This window comes from Seriola aureovittata, chromosome 13 (genome assembly GCF_021018895.1).
Source record: "Seriola aureovittata isolate HTS-2021-v1 ecotype China chromosome 13, ASM2101889v1, whole genome shotgun sequence".
NCBI classification, from domain to species: Eukaryota; Metazoa; Chordata; class Actinopteri; order Carangiformes; family Carangidae; genus Seriola; species Seriola aureovittata.
The window spans coordinates 10,808,966-10,826,090 of NC_079376.1; the positions used below are offsets into that span (position 1 = coordinate 10,808,966).

Consider the following 17,125-nt stretch of genomic DNA (forward strand, 5'->3'; position numbering starts at 1 on the left):
AGCCTGCATGTTTTTTGTTCCACAACAATTTCCATCTCTGGCAATAGTGGTAAAGTCTGACTCCTAACAAAGATTTCCTGTTTGGCATCACATGTCTTCATTCTGGAGACAAATAGGGGTGTACCCTTGCCCACAGCCCACACTGAGTCAACATTGGGCCATTAAATGGTGGGGTGGCGAGAAATGTATAATGAGACAACTGGTGCCTATCCAGCCAGCATGTTTGTGTGTCACCACTGGAAACTTTTTGACAGAATCCTGTTTTTAACTCTGCAGACAATGAGTCAGAAACATCAGAAATCACTTAGCAAGCAGTTGCTGAGGCACTCTTACATTTTCATTTTTATGCTCAACATTTAAAAGAATTAAAAAGATTCAATGAGACATCCATAAAACCATATGTATATTTTATTTGAATTTTCAATGTTCAGAAGGAAACGTATACTTGTACTATTTACAACCTGACATCAGAAATACAACAGAGAATATGAAAATTGTATTTACATTATTTTACAGAAACCAGGCAGATTTACATTAAACCTGTACATTCAAGATACTGATGTTTGACAATGTTTGTAACGAGACCAGCCGTAGTTTGTTGTGGTAATGCTATAAAATTGTGGTTAGGTTTTTTCAGCTCATGCTAAGTGATATATAATCATTTAGAATAGTTGAGACAGCTAAAAATGTTATTCTATCTGTAACACCTTAACTAGGAGGGAACATTACAGCCCTATATGACCCTCATTACATTTCCCAAAAATAAACGAAGCTGGAGTTTATCTTTTTGAGAAGAAATCTCATCAGATTGATTTTGAGGAAGGGTGATTTGGTCCAATTACTATACAATTACATACACTGCAAATCTAATCATTTTTAATCATTTACATTGGCACAAGATTACTAAATGATTTGACCACAGTCTGAAAATGATAGCAGTATTTTATATTACAGTCTTTAGAGTAGAGGACAGGTGTGAGCGTGTGGAATCCAGCGTTGCTCTTCTCTTAACGCTCCACTGCTGGAAGACTTCCCGGACTTTTTTCCTGAAGTTCTTTCCTACGATGACATACAGGATGGGGTTGAGGACACTGTTGAAAAAGGCCAGGTAGGTGAAGATCTGGTTGCAGATTTCTAGGACTGCTGATAAGTGACACCCTCCGAGGACTTCTGCTCGTAGGAGCACGTCCAATGTGGTGACCACGTGGAATGGTAACCAGCAGATAAGGAAGGCCAACAGAACAGCCAGCATCAGAGTGGTGGCCCTCTGTTCTGTTTTCTCAGCACTGAACCTCTCTACTGCCTGGATTTTCAAAGCCTGGATAATTTTGATAGTGCAGAATGAGATAATCGAAATGGGGATGATGAAGCTAAAAATGATCAACAGCCCATCAAAGAGCAGCTCTATGACGTGGCTTGGGTAGTTCAGAAAGCATGCGTGAACATCGTACTCAGGGAAATATTTCACCTCCCGGTAGACGAGCGTGGGGACACTCAGGAGCAAACCAAAACCCCACATCAGCAGACAGCCCAGTTTGGCATACTTCGGCCTACGCATTCTGCCATGGGACATTGTATGCACCAATGCCACATAGCGATCTATGCTGATCAGAATGAGAAAGTAGAGGCTGCAGTAGACATTCATCTTAATGCCCAGGTTGATGAGTTTGCAAAGGAACTGACCAAAGGGCCAGTTGAAACCGTTGGATATGTTGACAGCCCAGAATGGCAAACAGGACACCAGGACGAGGTCGGCAGCAGCCAAGTTGCTCAAGTAGATCTCGGCTACGGTGCAGGGCTTCTTGTGGAGACAGAATACCATCAGGACAAACATATTAAACACAATTCCCAGCACAGAGATGAGCAGGATATACACTGGCTGACTGGTGTTGAGCCACTGCCAGTCATCCTGCTCAGGACACCCAGTGCCATTGGTGTTGTTTTGGTCTCCATATAGAGCTGTGGTGCTGAAGTCTGGGACGCTGTGAAGAACATAGAAAAAAGGACAATTAAACATATATGCTTATTGACCTTCTTGCTGAGGCTCTGTCCAAAACTAGTAAAATCCATCTACCAGCACCTATTCACCTTTTCCAACTCCTCAGATGTATCGTGTGTGTGTGTGTGTGTGTGTGTGTGTGTGTGTATTGTTGTAGTGGAAAATTCACCACTGTATAGCTGAAATCAAACAAAAAAATATTTGATTTAAAATTAATAAACACCTGCCAATGCTGAAGACATTTCTCCTTGTACAACATGTTATTGAGGTCTTTATTTGTATTGCATTCAAACAACACAAGCCACCATAAAAAAAATACTTTGAGCTTCTACAAATAGCCAATCTTCAGTTGAGCATCAACTGCACACCGGTTTATAAAACAAAGTGCCCATCTCCATACTGTACATCAGCTGCATATGGAGTCGCTAACTGCTGCAGTGCAACCTCAAATTATACAATCTATCAGCCAGCCTTCCCAACAATCATTAATTTCAATTGTACCTCAGCCCCAGACACAAATGACCACTAATGAGCAACAGGCTCAGCTCCGTTCCATCTTATTCCCTTGAGGGTGCTCTGCACAATATGAGATATCATACTCGTATGTCATATCTTACTCGGCTGAACTATTATTATGACCAAGTCAACTGTATTTTCAAATCATATTCAGCAGTTATAAGGATGTATTTGAATGCAGTGCAAATTATTAAGTCAATAGGCTGCAATTTAAGAGCAAACATCAAACCGTCAAATGTGTTACTGTAAGATTTATTTTTGCTGTAAAGAGAAGAATCCAGTACTGGACAAATTGAATCCAGAAATGTGAAAAATGTGTTAAAAAAAGAAAATGTAGTTGACAATAACCAGATGTTTGGCATTAATAAGGCTCATGGTTTTCAGTTTATCTTCTAATATTTGGGGCTGATATATGATAACTACAGTCAATGTAATTTTCATTCAAATTTCCTTTCTATAAACACGTGTTACTGCTGCTGCTCAATGACACGTTAAAGACTAAACTTTTTTTTTGAGGAACATAAGAAGACATGTTTCTACTGGGTTCATCTCCAAGTTTGTTTTTTTTGTTTTGTTTTTTTTAACTAAATTGTTTACTGTTATGTATCAAGATATTCTGTCACCCAACCTATCTTGACAGCAGCAGCTGTCTTAACACGTCAGTAAATTTTTTCTTTTTTTTTCTTTTCAAACCAGGTTTCTGGTTTCAGGTTACAGTGATCATGTAACTTCATGTAAATTCTTAATGTTTAAAGATATAATGTTTTACTGATTATGTGAAATATTTTTTTACAATAAATAAAGCAAATGAAACATGTACATACCTTGTAGGTAGAAGAGTCATTCCTCCTGAGTAAGTCTAAGGAGACCAGAGAGTTCCAGATGCCCTGCTCCACTCTCACCAGCACACTCCCTTTCTCTCTCCTCTCTTTCTCTGACTCATTCTTTTAAAGGAAACTGTAATTAAAGTGATGTCTGCCAAAAAGTCATAGTTCAGTCCCCTTTCCTTCTCCTTCCTCCGTAAGTATCAAACACAGCATGGACACATTTGATGTGACAGACTAAGTGTTTATTTTTTAATATTTTTAATTTCTTCAAACTTTATTGCCATTTTCAAACAGAAGCAGGCAATTTACATTAGAGCAGAACCACCTTGACATTGGGCTTCATTTTACATATTCACCTGTACAGTAGATGAAATAGCACCTTGCAGCAGTAGGACATTCACACAAATACCTCTATTCAGATATGCATACACATCCATAAACTCATGTGTGTGCGTGTGTGCATACATACATACAAATATATCTACACATACATAGACACATATACAGATTCGCATACATAAAGCGAATATAGTTCCTAGCTAAGGTAGTCAATAACTGGTGCCCATCTTCTTCTAAAAGGATGTAACTATAGCTGTAGCTGGGCAGTCATGTGTTCCATCATATATGGAACATATACGACTTTTTATAGCCAATGAAATTCATTGTTATAGTCATTTTTTTCATCAACAGAACACGCAGTATGTAACACTGGTCTGTGGTAAACTGATGTTCCGGCAGTATATCCAGGGGAATTTGTTTCCAATCCCACAGTTTCTCCAGAATTTGTTGGTATATTATTTTTAAAGGCAGAAACTATCAGCAGGGTTCAGAAGAAATTCGTTTTTACCTTGCAGTGAAATTCTTCCCACAGCTGCTCTGTCTCTAATCTCTTAATGTCCCTCTCTAATTCAACTTGTTAGGCTAGCCTTTGCTTTTTTACTCTTGAAGAGATAGCAATAATTTTCCCTCTCATCACTGCTTTGGCCCCCTCCCAAAGAGTAGAGGGTGAGACTGTGTCATTATCATTTAAGGCCAGATAGTCAATCAAATCTTTTCTTGTTGAATCGTTTCATTGTTTAAAATTGAGACCTTAAGTCTCCAATATTTAAACTGTTTATTTGTTCCAACCTTTATCTTTAAGATGACATGGGGCATGATCTGATATGGTAATTGGCTCTATATTACATTCACTAGTCCTGTACATTTCTTTACCAGATATCGAGAACATATCCGACCTCGAGTAACTGCCATGTACCTGTGCATGAAAGTAAAATCCTTATCTCTGGGATGGAGGTGGCACCAGATATCCACCAAGCCCAGTTCGCCCATCATTGCCAAGAGCAATCCAGGCAGTGTGAGCACATTATTGAGAATTCCAGTGGAAACAACTACATATTTGAATATTATCTGTATTTTTACCAGCTTGTTAGTCATCTGTCAAGCAATGAATAATGAATTGCACTAACTTGTATGAAAGGCGCTATCATAACATAATTTGGCAAGGGGCTGATTTGCTGGCTAATCAGTCATCTCTAATTCCTAGAAGATCTTTGTATGGCAATTTGTTTATTTTCGCATTTTAGCTCTTCACTTGGCACAATGAGGGATAAAATGATTGATGCAACTTAATGCTCTGCTTGCACACAGATTGCAAAAAGGTGGTGAGGTCATATTTCACTCACAAGTTGTAAATAAATTTGCGAGGACCTGCGCTCTCACGTACTCATGCAAAAGTATGGCATTTCCTCTCTGAAACCTGTCAACATCAAAAAGGAGATGAAATAATCCCATGTTGCAAAATTTGTTGAGACGGGTTGTACAATCTTCACACTATTAAACCACCCTAAAACCCTTTCTGCTGTGTTTTGCTGTTTTGATAAACTTATAAATGGTTGTTACTCACACTTGCCATCCAATCTAAATATTCATCACCCCTACCTACATAGCCCCTTTTGGATTTTTTGTTAAACTAGTGTTGTTTTTGGCCTGAATACGTGGTAAGAGCTGAAAAACTTGCTCATTTAAGTTGTTACACTGCTGCTGCTGCTGCTGCCGCTATGCAAATTTGTCTGCTGTAAGACATTTGATATCATAGATTACATTCCTCCTAATGGTGTGGTCCTGTGCTTCTGGCCCTGGCTGTTCCAAGTTTCTGGTGAGGATCCCTCTTTGTGTGCCTCTTGAATGTGTTTTGTTTCCCCAGGCTTGACCCGCCCAATACAGCAGGACTGGTTTCTGTATCAAATAAGCAAGTCCTCCTATCAGACTGATTGTGGTAGGCCTCTTTACCCTGCTGTTGTTTTGATGTGGACTAAGTGTCATTTTTAGGGCTAGAAAGGGTAGATGGCAAAGTTCAGCGCAGAACAGCAAACCGAACAATTCACCCTTTTGGCATTGCCTTGATGTTGCACATTCATCATCCATTGTTGTTCTCCTGTTATATTGTATCCTGTATAATGATACCCTTCCTCTCGGCGTTATGTCAGTATCCGACCCTCAAATCTCTTCCTTCACTCAACTTAATCTTCCAAACTAAATTAAAGCTTATAATAGACAAATTGCGGATAATCAGATTTTCTATAGATTTTCTGTACTGTGCTCAAATAGGCATGTGTGTGTGTGTGACCTGTGATTATCTCAGAAACAGCATTTGGTTGAGCAACATGGCCATTTGAGAGACAAGGACACCTAAATAGCAAGAATGCACTTTAAACCAAAGGCCATTTTCAACTTAGCTTTGAGTAGAGTAGACAAAGGGCTTTAGTGCAGTCAATAATATATGAAAACTAATCTGGTGTGTTAAAGTCATATGATTAGTATGAGTTAAATGCATGACCATGAGGAAGTAAGTGGGCTGAATGTCTCATTTTAACAAGACTGGGATCTTCCTTAAAGTAATGTTGCAATAATTTCATTTCCCCACATCAGGTTGGTCAAATCCTCATGATATTCAGTAGCACATACCTAAGAAGTTTAATTTTTATCATTCACAAACCATTAATCTTGTTTTTAGGGAAAGGATCTGTATACTGGTTGGTAACCAGTGACCTCAGAGTGACCTTCAGCGAACGGGAGCCCTGTAGCAGTTAGCATTCAGTTGTAGATCATAAATTGGTTCTGGGGCCATTCTCTAGCCCACCATTAGTTTCTCTTGACAGGTTGTAGTAGGTTGTCAACGGGGAGATAGCTGAGACTTCCTGGTGTTGCAGTGGACAAACTTCCTCTCCTCATCCACCTATTCTTCGTTTCTTAAAATGATAAGAATCAAAGTCAGATGTATTATTTGATTGATGTTTTTATTCATTTGTATGGTCGACTGGTCTTTATACTATAACCAAATGCATGTCAAATGAGACTTCAATAGAACAAAAGTAGTTATATAACACCTTTTTATTACAAATAATGAATGGCCAGGGTTTATGTTAGAATATTTACTTAAGAGTTGGTAACGGTATTAAGTTATTTAAGTTTTAGATCAATATTCCTTTGAGCATATGCCCTGACAGAATGCTTTGAGTGCCTTAACCCTAACCCTGACCCTGAATTTTGATGGAATATATTGTCTCCTGCCAGGTTCAGCTCTGAACTCTATTCTATTGTTAGAATTTTTGCTTTCTTTCTGTTTGTTACCAAGATTAGTTCTGCTCCATATAATTGGACCAGACTCGTCTTAATTTAAAGAGAATTACGTGAATAACTGCAGTTAAACTATTTTGATTTGTAGACATGTAGAGACACTTGTTGTAATCGACTGCAAAGTGTCTTGGGTTAAGGACATGGATAAATGTTTGACCTGGGTCTTGCCTCTCCTATTTGAAGAAGAACAACTGATCCACAACCTATTTCTCGCATCTTTATAAATCCTGAACTGATTTATGTAATCAAATTTCATTTGAAATTTTTTCCAAATCTCTGAAGTTGAATCTAAAACGAAAGGTGGCTATTTAAAAATGCACGCAGTGTTGTGTGGGTAGGTGACTTATGACTTAAGTATCATAAATACAATGAAACGCACAATGAAAACTCAGATGCTGACAACATTTCTGCTCCAAATCACTATTTTGGCACTGAAAGTACAAATACAGGTTATTTTTAGTAGCATAAAATTAATTGAACAAACTGTCACTTTAAAGATATGTAATCTGTCTTCCTGAGAATGTCCTTAGGAAAACATTGTTTTATTTTTTGTTTTGTTTTTACAGGATAATCTGCACTGTTGCTGCCTATAAATAACTTATCTTTTGGCCCAGTAACAATAGTAAACCGCTGCCAACCGTGACTGAGTTATTTGCACTTTCCTGCTTCCTGCTGCAGTACATCATGGGTGGATAGAGAACTAAACTTAAATTAACATAGCTTGTTTCTATTGTCTTGTGGGCAGTTTTTATTAGAAACTATCTTCTACTGAATGTAAAAAAACAACAACAAAACAATAAAGTGTCAACACTAGGGTCTATAGTTTATCCTGCGTAATCAATATATTGGAAAGAAAAGCTGCTGTTTGGTTTTTCAAATATGATTTTCCAATAATTTGAGCACCACAGACGCAGATCTGTTCACCTTCATCGTATTGGGATGGCGTCAGAAGTCTCAGTGGTGGTTATCACCAAACCACAGCAAATAAAAGCTTAATTGTCTGCAGGGCTAGATTAGGTAAGTGGAGAAAAAATCATTCATATGCCCAAACATAACATTTATTCAATTTAAGACCCCTTGGCCCAGTCCTTCATACATTTATAGAGACACACACCAAGAATCCCTTTACATTACAATACATTAACTGACATGTAGTAGACTCTAAAGTAATTTATTATAGTCTGTCTGCTGCTGTTAGTTATGTCTCAGCAGTGTGTAATGAAATATATAACAAATGTCTGGACAAGGGGGCGGCAGCTCAGAAATACTCAGCTCATTTCCTGTCTCCTTCTGCTTGTCTCTTAAAGTTTTTTCCAGGCTGTGAGCTCCATTACTCGGTGCTGATCCCACCCCCGTTCCCTCTTTCATAAGTCATCACAGATTTGAGACAGTGGGGAACAGCTCCTCTCGCACAGTTTACATATTGTTTTCACAGCTGTCCGAAACAATCAGGGCCTTCAACGAGCAAGAGCTGGAAGAGATGGAATCAAACTAATCCCAGGGTTTGGGAAGCTGGGAGTGGCCCTATAGGCCTCGGCTCTTGTTTGAAACCACTAATGCAACTTTGATGAGCACTGTGTGACACCACTAATGCAGCCAGCCAGGGTACACAAAGCCATTTCTTCAAAAAATACACAGCAGATACACAACAACAACAACTCAGTTTTTCTGTTTTTTGCTGTTTTAGATCTGATATGAGTTGTCTCTGTACAACAGGGTGAGACAGTTTGGGGAAAGTCATGTGTATCCCCTTTCTTGTATATTGTTCTCTAATTTAGAAATCCTGATGCATCATTTTCATTTCAGCTTGAAAACACAAAGAATTAGAACTAGATTTCACATCCCCTTTTTCATATTAATAAACTAGCTATTGCAAAACATTATGCTATACTGTGAGTCAGCAACCGGTGCTCTCGTCAGAATCTTTTGTTTTTGTTTTTATTCAGTATACATGAACATCAGACGAAATAAACATTCAAGTTATGCAAGGAAATTTGCCATTTACGGTGAAATAAACCTGTTTATGACCACAAACCAAGCTCAAAGCTTGTGTTTCTGGCTGTGGGTGTTTAGAGTTTAGGGAAGAACTGAATTTGAGGTAAACTACGTGGGAGGAAACCACTTCATCAGGAATGAATATTTGGTCATTCAGCTGCTCGCAAAGTTGGTAATTGTTGGTATGACTACAAATTATTTTCCCGAAGTATATAACTTCTAGAAGGCGTCCATTTTGTTAACATTTGCAAGTGGTGTTCAGCAACCATGCGTCAGACCAATTACTGCAAGTTTTATATGCTGTGTCACCACCTTGGCAAATCATTTAGTCTCATACTCTGTTAAACATCTAGAATTAAATCCATTGTGTAAGACATGAAACGATAGAAGCTTTTTATTATTACAAAAATCTGCTCCTCATATTTTTTTGTTTAGATTTTCCACCATGAAGAGGATTTCTGATAAACTCTGAAATCTTAAATACACTATAAGACAAACAGATGAGAGGCATGTTTTGTCTCACACAGTTGAATATTTTGTCATTTTACTCTGATGCAGACTGACAGATAATATAGTCAACATTTGCCTCAGAGCGACAAGAGAGATGACTACATGTTTCACTGAATGACTTTTGACAAAATGGTGACACTACCAGTGGATTGCTACTACATATCACTGACTTGTCTCCTCCATATCCACGAAACATCTCTTCCATCTGAAGAGAAAAACTCTTAGAAAACCTGATGCATTGACAAAACACTGTAAACTTTCACACTTTCAACCTCCATTTGAATAATCTAGTTGTTTCTTATCAAAATACCACCAAAAAAAAATGAAAGTATTATTAGAAATCCAGCAAATCTGGTTAAAAATTAGTTGAATACAGTGATGTTAGAATTTAAACACATAATATCTCTTCTCATACGCATATTATGTTTCTGTACAATATCATGAGATCTACTGTACTTAACGTATACAAATACTACAGTCATGGAGGCGCCTCGTGGCTCACCTGGTAGAGCGTGTACCATCAAGGCTTAGTCCTTACCGCAGCTGCATGTCATCCTCTCTCTCTCTCTCTCTTTCTCTCCCCAACCTTCCTGTCCTTCCTATCTCTCTTTCACTGTATCTAGAATAAAGGCATAAAAAGCCCAAAAAAAAAAAAAAAAAAACTTCAGTCACGTTTTGCAAGGTACATAACCTATTTATTGTCAAACATAAGTCTGAGTATAATATACTGTTTATACTCTCTATCTCTATTCAACACTGAATTCCTGCAGGTTTTACTCTTTTATGCTCTATTTGTTGTCAGTCTGTGTGTAAGTATATATACAGCTACTGAAAAGTGAAGTCAGATTCTTTTTCCTTTTTGTACTCTGCCAATAAAGTTGATTCTGATTCTACAGTATACACTGTGTAATGCATGTCCTGTATATTGAGCCCTCTGCTGGACAAAATGTAAAATGTCTTGGAGATACACTAAAAGTGAGAGGACAGCCAACCCTCATATTTTGAAATCACACATGCACATTACAACATTTATGGAAATGCATTAGACTTCCATACACACAACACATTAATGTTGATGTGACTGTAACAGAATATTTATCTGAGGCTACTGAAATATTTGATTATGAACACTCTACTACATTTTAGTGGAAAATATTTTTTGATCATTTGATAGAATATGTGTAGACATAACTAAATAAAATACCAAATACTTTATCATGGCATGTATTTAGAAATAACAATACCAAAATAAACAATTTGACCAACACCATTAAAATGCTCTCACACGTAAAAGTCAAAATTCTAAATTTTACTCATGCAAAAGTACAAAAGTATGTAGCAAATGTAAAAGTACTCATTATGCTGAATAGCCCTTATGAGACTAATAAATATCATATATATATATATATATATATATTTATATATTGATGCATTAATGTGTACATCACTTTAATGCTGCAGTGAGTAAAGTTGGAAACAACTTTAATTTCTTTATATACTGCCGGGTATCTTGTGAATTTCCCTAGGGGATCAATAAAGTCTTATCTTGAAATATTACATCATAATTTATTTGTTGGTTATATTTTCTATTATTAATCTGAAACTGCAAGTAGCCTAACTAAAGTTTTCAATAAAATGTAGTGCAGTAAAAAGTACTATATGGATGTAAGAAAAGCATCTGAACACAAGCAGTGCCTTTATTTCACACAGAAAAGACTTTACAGGTGTCATAAATCATAAATAACATAGCAGATATTGGAACTGCCACAAACAGGAAGCAGTCTCACTGGCTCACTTGCTTGTGTTTCAGAGTGAGCTCAAGATGACAAAGCTCCACATCGATCAGTCTCTGCTCTAAAATAACACCTGTCAGACAGTCATCACCACACAGAGAAACGGACAGACGCTTTCCCACTGTTAAATCCTGATCCTTTTCTTCCCCATTCTTTTGAATTCTTGCTCATCTCAATCATCTTGTCATTTTCTGTCAGCCTGTGCATCTGTCTATCCGTCTCGCTACTTGTCTCACTCTCCGTTCAATAGATCCTCCATTAGCCCCCAGGAGTGGCTTCCACTTCAATTTTGGCCAGCAACCGTACTAGTGAGACTCGACTATGTCTGCCAATGGATGCGCCAGGCGAACGGAGTGATACATGTCAGTCTCCATGGTGACGGGCTGCATGTTCTGCATGCTGATATCCAATCATATTCAGTGTAGTGACAGAGCTGTGGCAGTGGTCTGCTGAGGGACGGGTATTTATTCCCAGGCCTCCTCTGGTACTTTCTGAGTCCTACATTTACATCTGCTTCACTGTATTATAGGACCAGGTTCCTCCTTATACATTGAATGTCATATCTGCTTTGTATTTAATGATTGAAAAAGTTCACCTGTGACCTGAGTGTCTCTCCCAGCAGGCAGCAGCATAACAACAGCTGTGCTGGTGGGTTTTTTTTAACTACTCTGTGGCTTAGGGGATGGCAATGTTCGTCTGGCACTGGGTTGGTCCATTTCTTCTACTTAGAGTAAAATATCTCAACCATCAGTGGATGGATTGGCATGAAAATTTGTACAGACATTCATGTTCCTCAGACGATTAATCCTGCTAACTTTAGTGATCCCATAAAAGTTTCCACCATAAGGTTGACATTATTCGCTTTGTATACCATCTAAATATCTCAGTATCTAAAAGAATGACTGGCACAAAATGATGTTCATTCAAGGTTGCAAGAAGATGGAGCTGAATAATTTTGATGATCCCATGACTTTTCCTCTCCCACAATAATCAAATGATAGTATGCTAACACGAAGTGAACATGGTAAACATTATACCTGCTAAGCATCATCATGTTAGTGTTGTCCTTGTGAGCACACTGGCTACTTATGTTAGCATTTAACTGAAAGCGCTGTGTTCTTCACAGAGCCAGCATGACTATATAGACTCTTGACTCCAAACTGATACTACTTTGCAAACAGTGTGAATACTGTATGGCTTGATTAAAAAATGAATGTTCATATTAATAAACGGTAATAACGGTAATATGCTTAATAAGTTGGAGATTTTGCTCAAGGCACAGGGGAGCAGGGAGCATCCATCTTGCTCAAAGGGCAGCTCCGTCATAAATCCCTCTCTCTTTCTAAGGATGTTTTCTGTACGAGATGACAGGCGGAGACAGACACTTTGTCTGCCCTCCTGCCTCATTGCAGAGAGAGCTAGCCATCCACTCAACAGCAATACTTAATCAAAGAAATAGGGCTCCTGCCTTTTGGATGACGGGCGATGCTGAGCTCCCATCATGGAGCAACAGTAATGAAGTATTTTCACTGAGGCTGCTGCAGCGTCAGGGGATGGTGGCAGAGCCCGTGGGATTGCATTAAAGACTCTCTTTTCCCTGCCACACTTGGCACAGTATTTACCCTCCCATGCGATTGGAGGTAGAAAGGAAAGTGTAATGCAGAAATGATTCACATGTGACTTCTTTTACATTTGGCCTGCGTCTTGTGTCCTAACAAATAACAGCAAGACTAAAACAGTCGGTGAGAAAGCTTTCAATTATGACTCTGATTTGGGGGGAAATTAAGAAATTGAATCTTATTGATACACATCATCAGTTAACCACCCTGTGTCAATTTTCAGTAGGATTGTTAATGCTATCCCATCACAAATGATCCTGTTCATGGGGTTATCATCTCGTTTAATTATTCAGATTAGTCAGAGCTGTAGGTGCTGCTCTGTGTGCTCCTCATCACAGGATATTAGCTGGATTGACAAGCATCTGTAATGAGCAGCATCATTAGAGACCGAGTGTGTGTTTGTGGGTGAGAAGGAAACACAATGGAAAGAAGAAAAACCCAAGATAAAAACAAACAAAATCAAGGTCCAGAAATGGCTGCCACAAGCTAAAAGTGCTGTCCAAATCCATTACAGCCTGCTGTTGCCATGGTAGCAGCCTACCTAAAATCCTTTTCTCACCAACCCTTCTTCCTTCTTATACGTTATCAGGAGACAATCACACAATGGCAGCTGGTGAAATCTCTGTAAAAACCTCTGTTTAGCCGGACGACACCTCATGTAGTCATGCCTGTGCGCTCAGTTACCATCAAAAACTGAGCTCTGATATCTTGTGCCATACGAGTGCCTGTTTTAATCAGACAATCACACAGGGGAAGTAGCGGGCAGCTGTGGGGTAATAGCTGTTGACGAGAACAAGCAATCACTATTCTTCTGTGAAAGTGGCCGCAAACAGTAAACTTTGTGATCAAAAGCACGTTATTGATTTTGATAATAGATATAAATCTTATGGGGAAAAAGGAAAACGGAAAACAAATTAACATTAACCTGCAGCAAACTAATGTATATCCATTATCCTCAATCTATTGTGGTCTGCTGCCATGAGCTCATTCACCAGGGGACAGCCATTAAAAAAAGTCAGAAAGCTCTGAAGTCATCGCAGGCCCCGAACAGACTAATGCTGGAAAGTTCAGAACGTCATGTTGCTCAGCAGCTACACCCAAATCCTCTCCAAAGTTTCAGCTGTAGGCTACATAAAGCTGATAACTTCTGAAATGTGTTGATGCTGTGTGTATATTATTCTAAAATTAAATACTTACTTACTCGTATGTACTGTATATTATATGATGATGGTAGGAGAATCTTGTTAAAATGTTCATATGATGTTTTTTTTTTTTTAATGTAATACAAGACAAATCATGCATGAAATAAGAAGTCAATGTCATTACTGTATTTCCACCATGGAGCTGCAGTGAACAAACGACAGACTCATAAAAAGGCATTCAGACAGCCAGGGATTCATACATCAGTACAGAGAGCGAGAGTTTGCATTAGCGCAGCCACTAACACTGTGAGCACTGCCAATTACAAGCTACAACAAACAACATAAACAAATACCTATGCTTACGGCTCTGATACGTCTTCTAGTCGCCGATTTTGGTCACCACAGACTCCTCATCTGAGTCTGGGCCTGACTGAGGCTGAAATGTGTGGCTGAGTCTCTCTGGTGTTTCCTCTAACGCCAACCATCTTGATACACACTGCTCTTTCACCTGTCGGCGAAGCCTTGTCAGTACAGAGAGCGAGATTTTGCATTAGCGCAGCCACTGCAAGTTACAAGCTAACAAACAATGAAAACAAATAGTTATGCTTACTGTTCTGATATGTCTTGTAGTCGCTGATTTTCTCCTCAAAAACTCTTGCATCTGGGTCTGACTGAGGCTCAAATGTGTGGCTGAGTCACAAAGGCCTGCAAACCGAAATATGTCGGTCTCAAAGTTCTTGTTCATACTACAACTTTTGATTTCTCAAACCAATCCATATTTAGTCATATAGCGTCCATGGCTTTGTTTTACATTGTTTGTTCCACATCTTCTTCATCACTGAAACTATGCTTGCGTGGCACACTTGTCAAAGACGGCTTTATTTATTTATTTTTTACTTTATCTTAGACAAGGCTGACAGCTGTATTTGCCATGTAATTAAATCTACCCAACCATTAAGGCACAGAACCGCTACAAGGTCTTCTCAGTTCTCAGTTTCAGGAAAAGATGCCAGTTTCCTCTTGAGCTGCTGAGCTGAATGATGCTAGCAAGTTAAGTCATAATCCTAATCATATTAAGATCAGTGTGAAATTATTGTAAAACACTGTTAACATCGACACCAAGTAAAAGACAGTACTGTGAGCTGTTGGTGTGTAAAGAGTTTTCATTTATGCATGATTCTGTCTTCATTGATGGATGTTGTTTGGAAGGTGTTTGTTGAACCTGCACTTCACAGATGTCTGCAGGCTCCGGATGATACAGTATAGCTCCAGTGTTACTCACTCCCTCACACACCCACATAACCACAGACACTTGTGCAATGTAATAGATATCCTCTCCTGCCTCTCTGCTAGCTGCTGTGATGCTTTCTCACAAATAAAAATTCTCTGTTACTGGCACATTTATGTGACACATTATATAGATGATAATGTGTAGCCTTTTGTTACGGCATGGGATAAGTATAGACACACACTGTACGTTCCAATGTGTTCTCTGAAGAGACAGTTTGACAAGATGTGTCTAAGCTGCTTGGCATACATTAGCATACCCGGCACCTCATCACCAAGCTGTCACTCTCGACTGGACAGGAGTCGAGCCAAACTAGTACATCCTTCGAGACACAGGGGCAGCAAAGGAGGAGTAAGTCAACTGCTCTTTATATCCTCCTGTGACACATCCTTCCCTTCCCTTTCATCATACTTTCAGACTGATTAATCTTGTCCCAGCTTGAATTAACATTATCTGTTATTCACAAGCAAAGCAAGCCTCATCTTGCACGGACCACATAAATAAAACAAAGTCTTAGCCACTGTGGGTTTCTCGCAAACTATCACCTGCAAGTCTAATAATTACCATGCATTAGCACAGATTAGCCCAGGCAAGGTCACTGGCTATCCATCTGATCTTGCTCTTTCTGAGGGATTTTATGAGGCTCCTTTCCCTCTAGGAGTCAGAGACTGTTTCCAAGACCCCTGGGGCTTTTATTTTTGTTCACAGTCAAGTCACTTGATCATACGCAGAGGAAACACAACAAGCAGTGAAAGCAATGTGAAGGTTGTTCGAAGATCATGCGTAGCTGATTTCACTTCCATCTCTTATCTTGTCTGCCGAGGGGGGGATCAGAAAAGCCCATGGCGGATTGGAAGGGAGATGATCCATATATTATCAAACCAAGCTGCTTTTTCAGTGGGGAACGGGCTGATTTAGTCTGTAAGGTGGCGTAAAGGTTGAGCAGTGCAGTTTCATGGAATTATGAATGTGATCTCTAAATGTTTTTGACATCGCTTTTCCCTTGGGTGACAGGGTCACTCTGGATATATTTGTTGTGGTTATAAAAAGCACCTGTGACTGCTGGGATCTCAGTAAAGGTGTTAAGTCAAACTATACATTGTTTTAACACTAAGATTTTAGCCATAATAGCAGCATAGTGCCACAATAAATTTGTTAAAATACTTTGGTTTATCACCAAACACCTACACAAGTAATCACAGAAATGTTAACTCACTTTTTATTCATCAATTAAAGTAATTTTAGCTACTGGTGGAACATATAACCGTAGGTAAATGTAACAACCGTAGCCAGAAATGTTCAGAAGCACTTCTTTGGAAATTATTTGTCTTTTTTTTTACGTAAACAAGACCATGTTACAGGACAGAGTTTTAACATTGTGAGTTGTCTTTACTTCCTGCGTAGTCTTCCTGTTTGCTCAACACAAGGAATATGAAGACAGAGAGAGGTGCACGGGGATCCACAGAGGAGTGAATCCCGGTGGTTTCTAAACAACCTGAGCCTGTGTCAAAATGACAAATTGGCGCCATCTACGCTTAGCTTCGCTCCCACCTGATGCTCAGCAGCGACCGTTGATGTCTGCCAGTGGGTTCGCTTCATCAGGACCAAAGCCAGGTGATTCAGGCGGAAAAAACGTGGCGCTTAGACACATTCTCGCATCATCAAACACCGACGATGAGTGAGCCAAAAGTTTCCATTCAGCCACCAGTGCTCCCAGCGCATCATTCTTCACCTGACACTTTGGGCCCTGATGAACTGGTTCAGTGGACATGAATGTTTGTTGATAAAAGAGCCAATGTG

The 17,125-nt window shown here is 39.1% G+C and overlaps 1 protein-coding gene across 1 annotated transcript; it reads right to left on the reverse strand.

The window, feature by feature from the left end:
* Positions 1 to 390: 390 nt before the first annotated feature.
* LOC130179659 (B2 bradykinin receptor-like) lies at positions 391 to 3,492 on the reverse strand. Its single transcript, XM_056392615.1, has 2 exons — positions 3,340 to 3,492; positions 391 to 1,982 (listed from the first exon to the last, which is right to left on the reverse strand). Exons 1-2 carry the CDS (start codon positions 3,357 to 3,359, stop codon positions 944 to 946), a joined length of 1,059 nt encoding a protein of 352 aa, XP_056248590.1. The 5' UTR covers positions 3,360 to 3,492; the 3' UTR covers positions 391 to 943.
* Between the last annotated feature and the right edge of the window lie 13,633 nt (positions 3,493 to 17,125).

What these genes read in the sequence shown, in the direction of transcription:
- LOC130179659 (XM_056392615.1), bottom strand. Translation starts at nt 3,359, where the DNA reads ATGACTCTTCTACCTACAAG. An exon ending in ATGACTCTTCTACCTACAAG is followed by an intron (nt 1,983 to 3,339) that starts GTATGTACATGT and finishes TGTTCTTCACAG; the next exon opens with CGTCCCAGACTTCAGCACCA.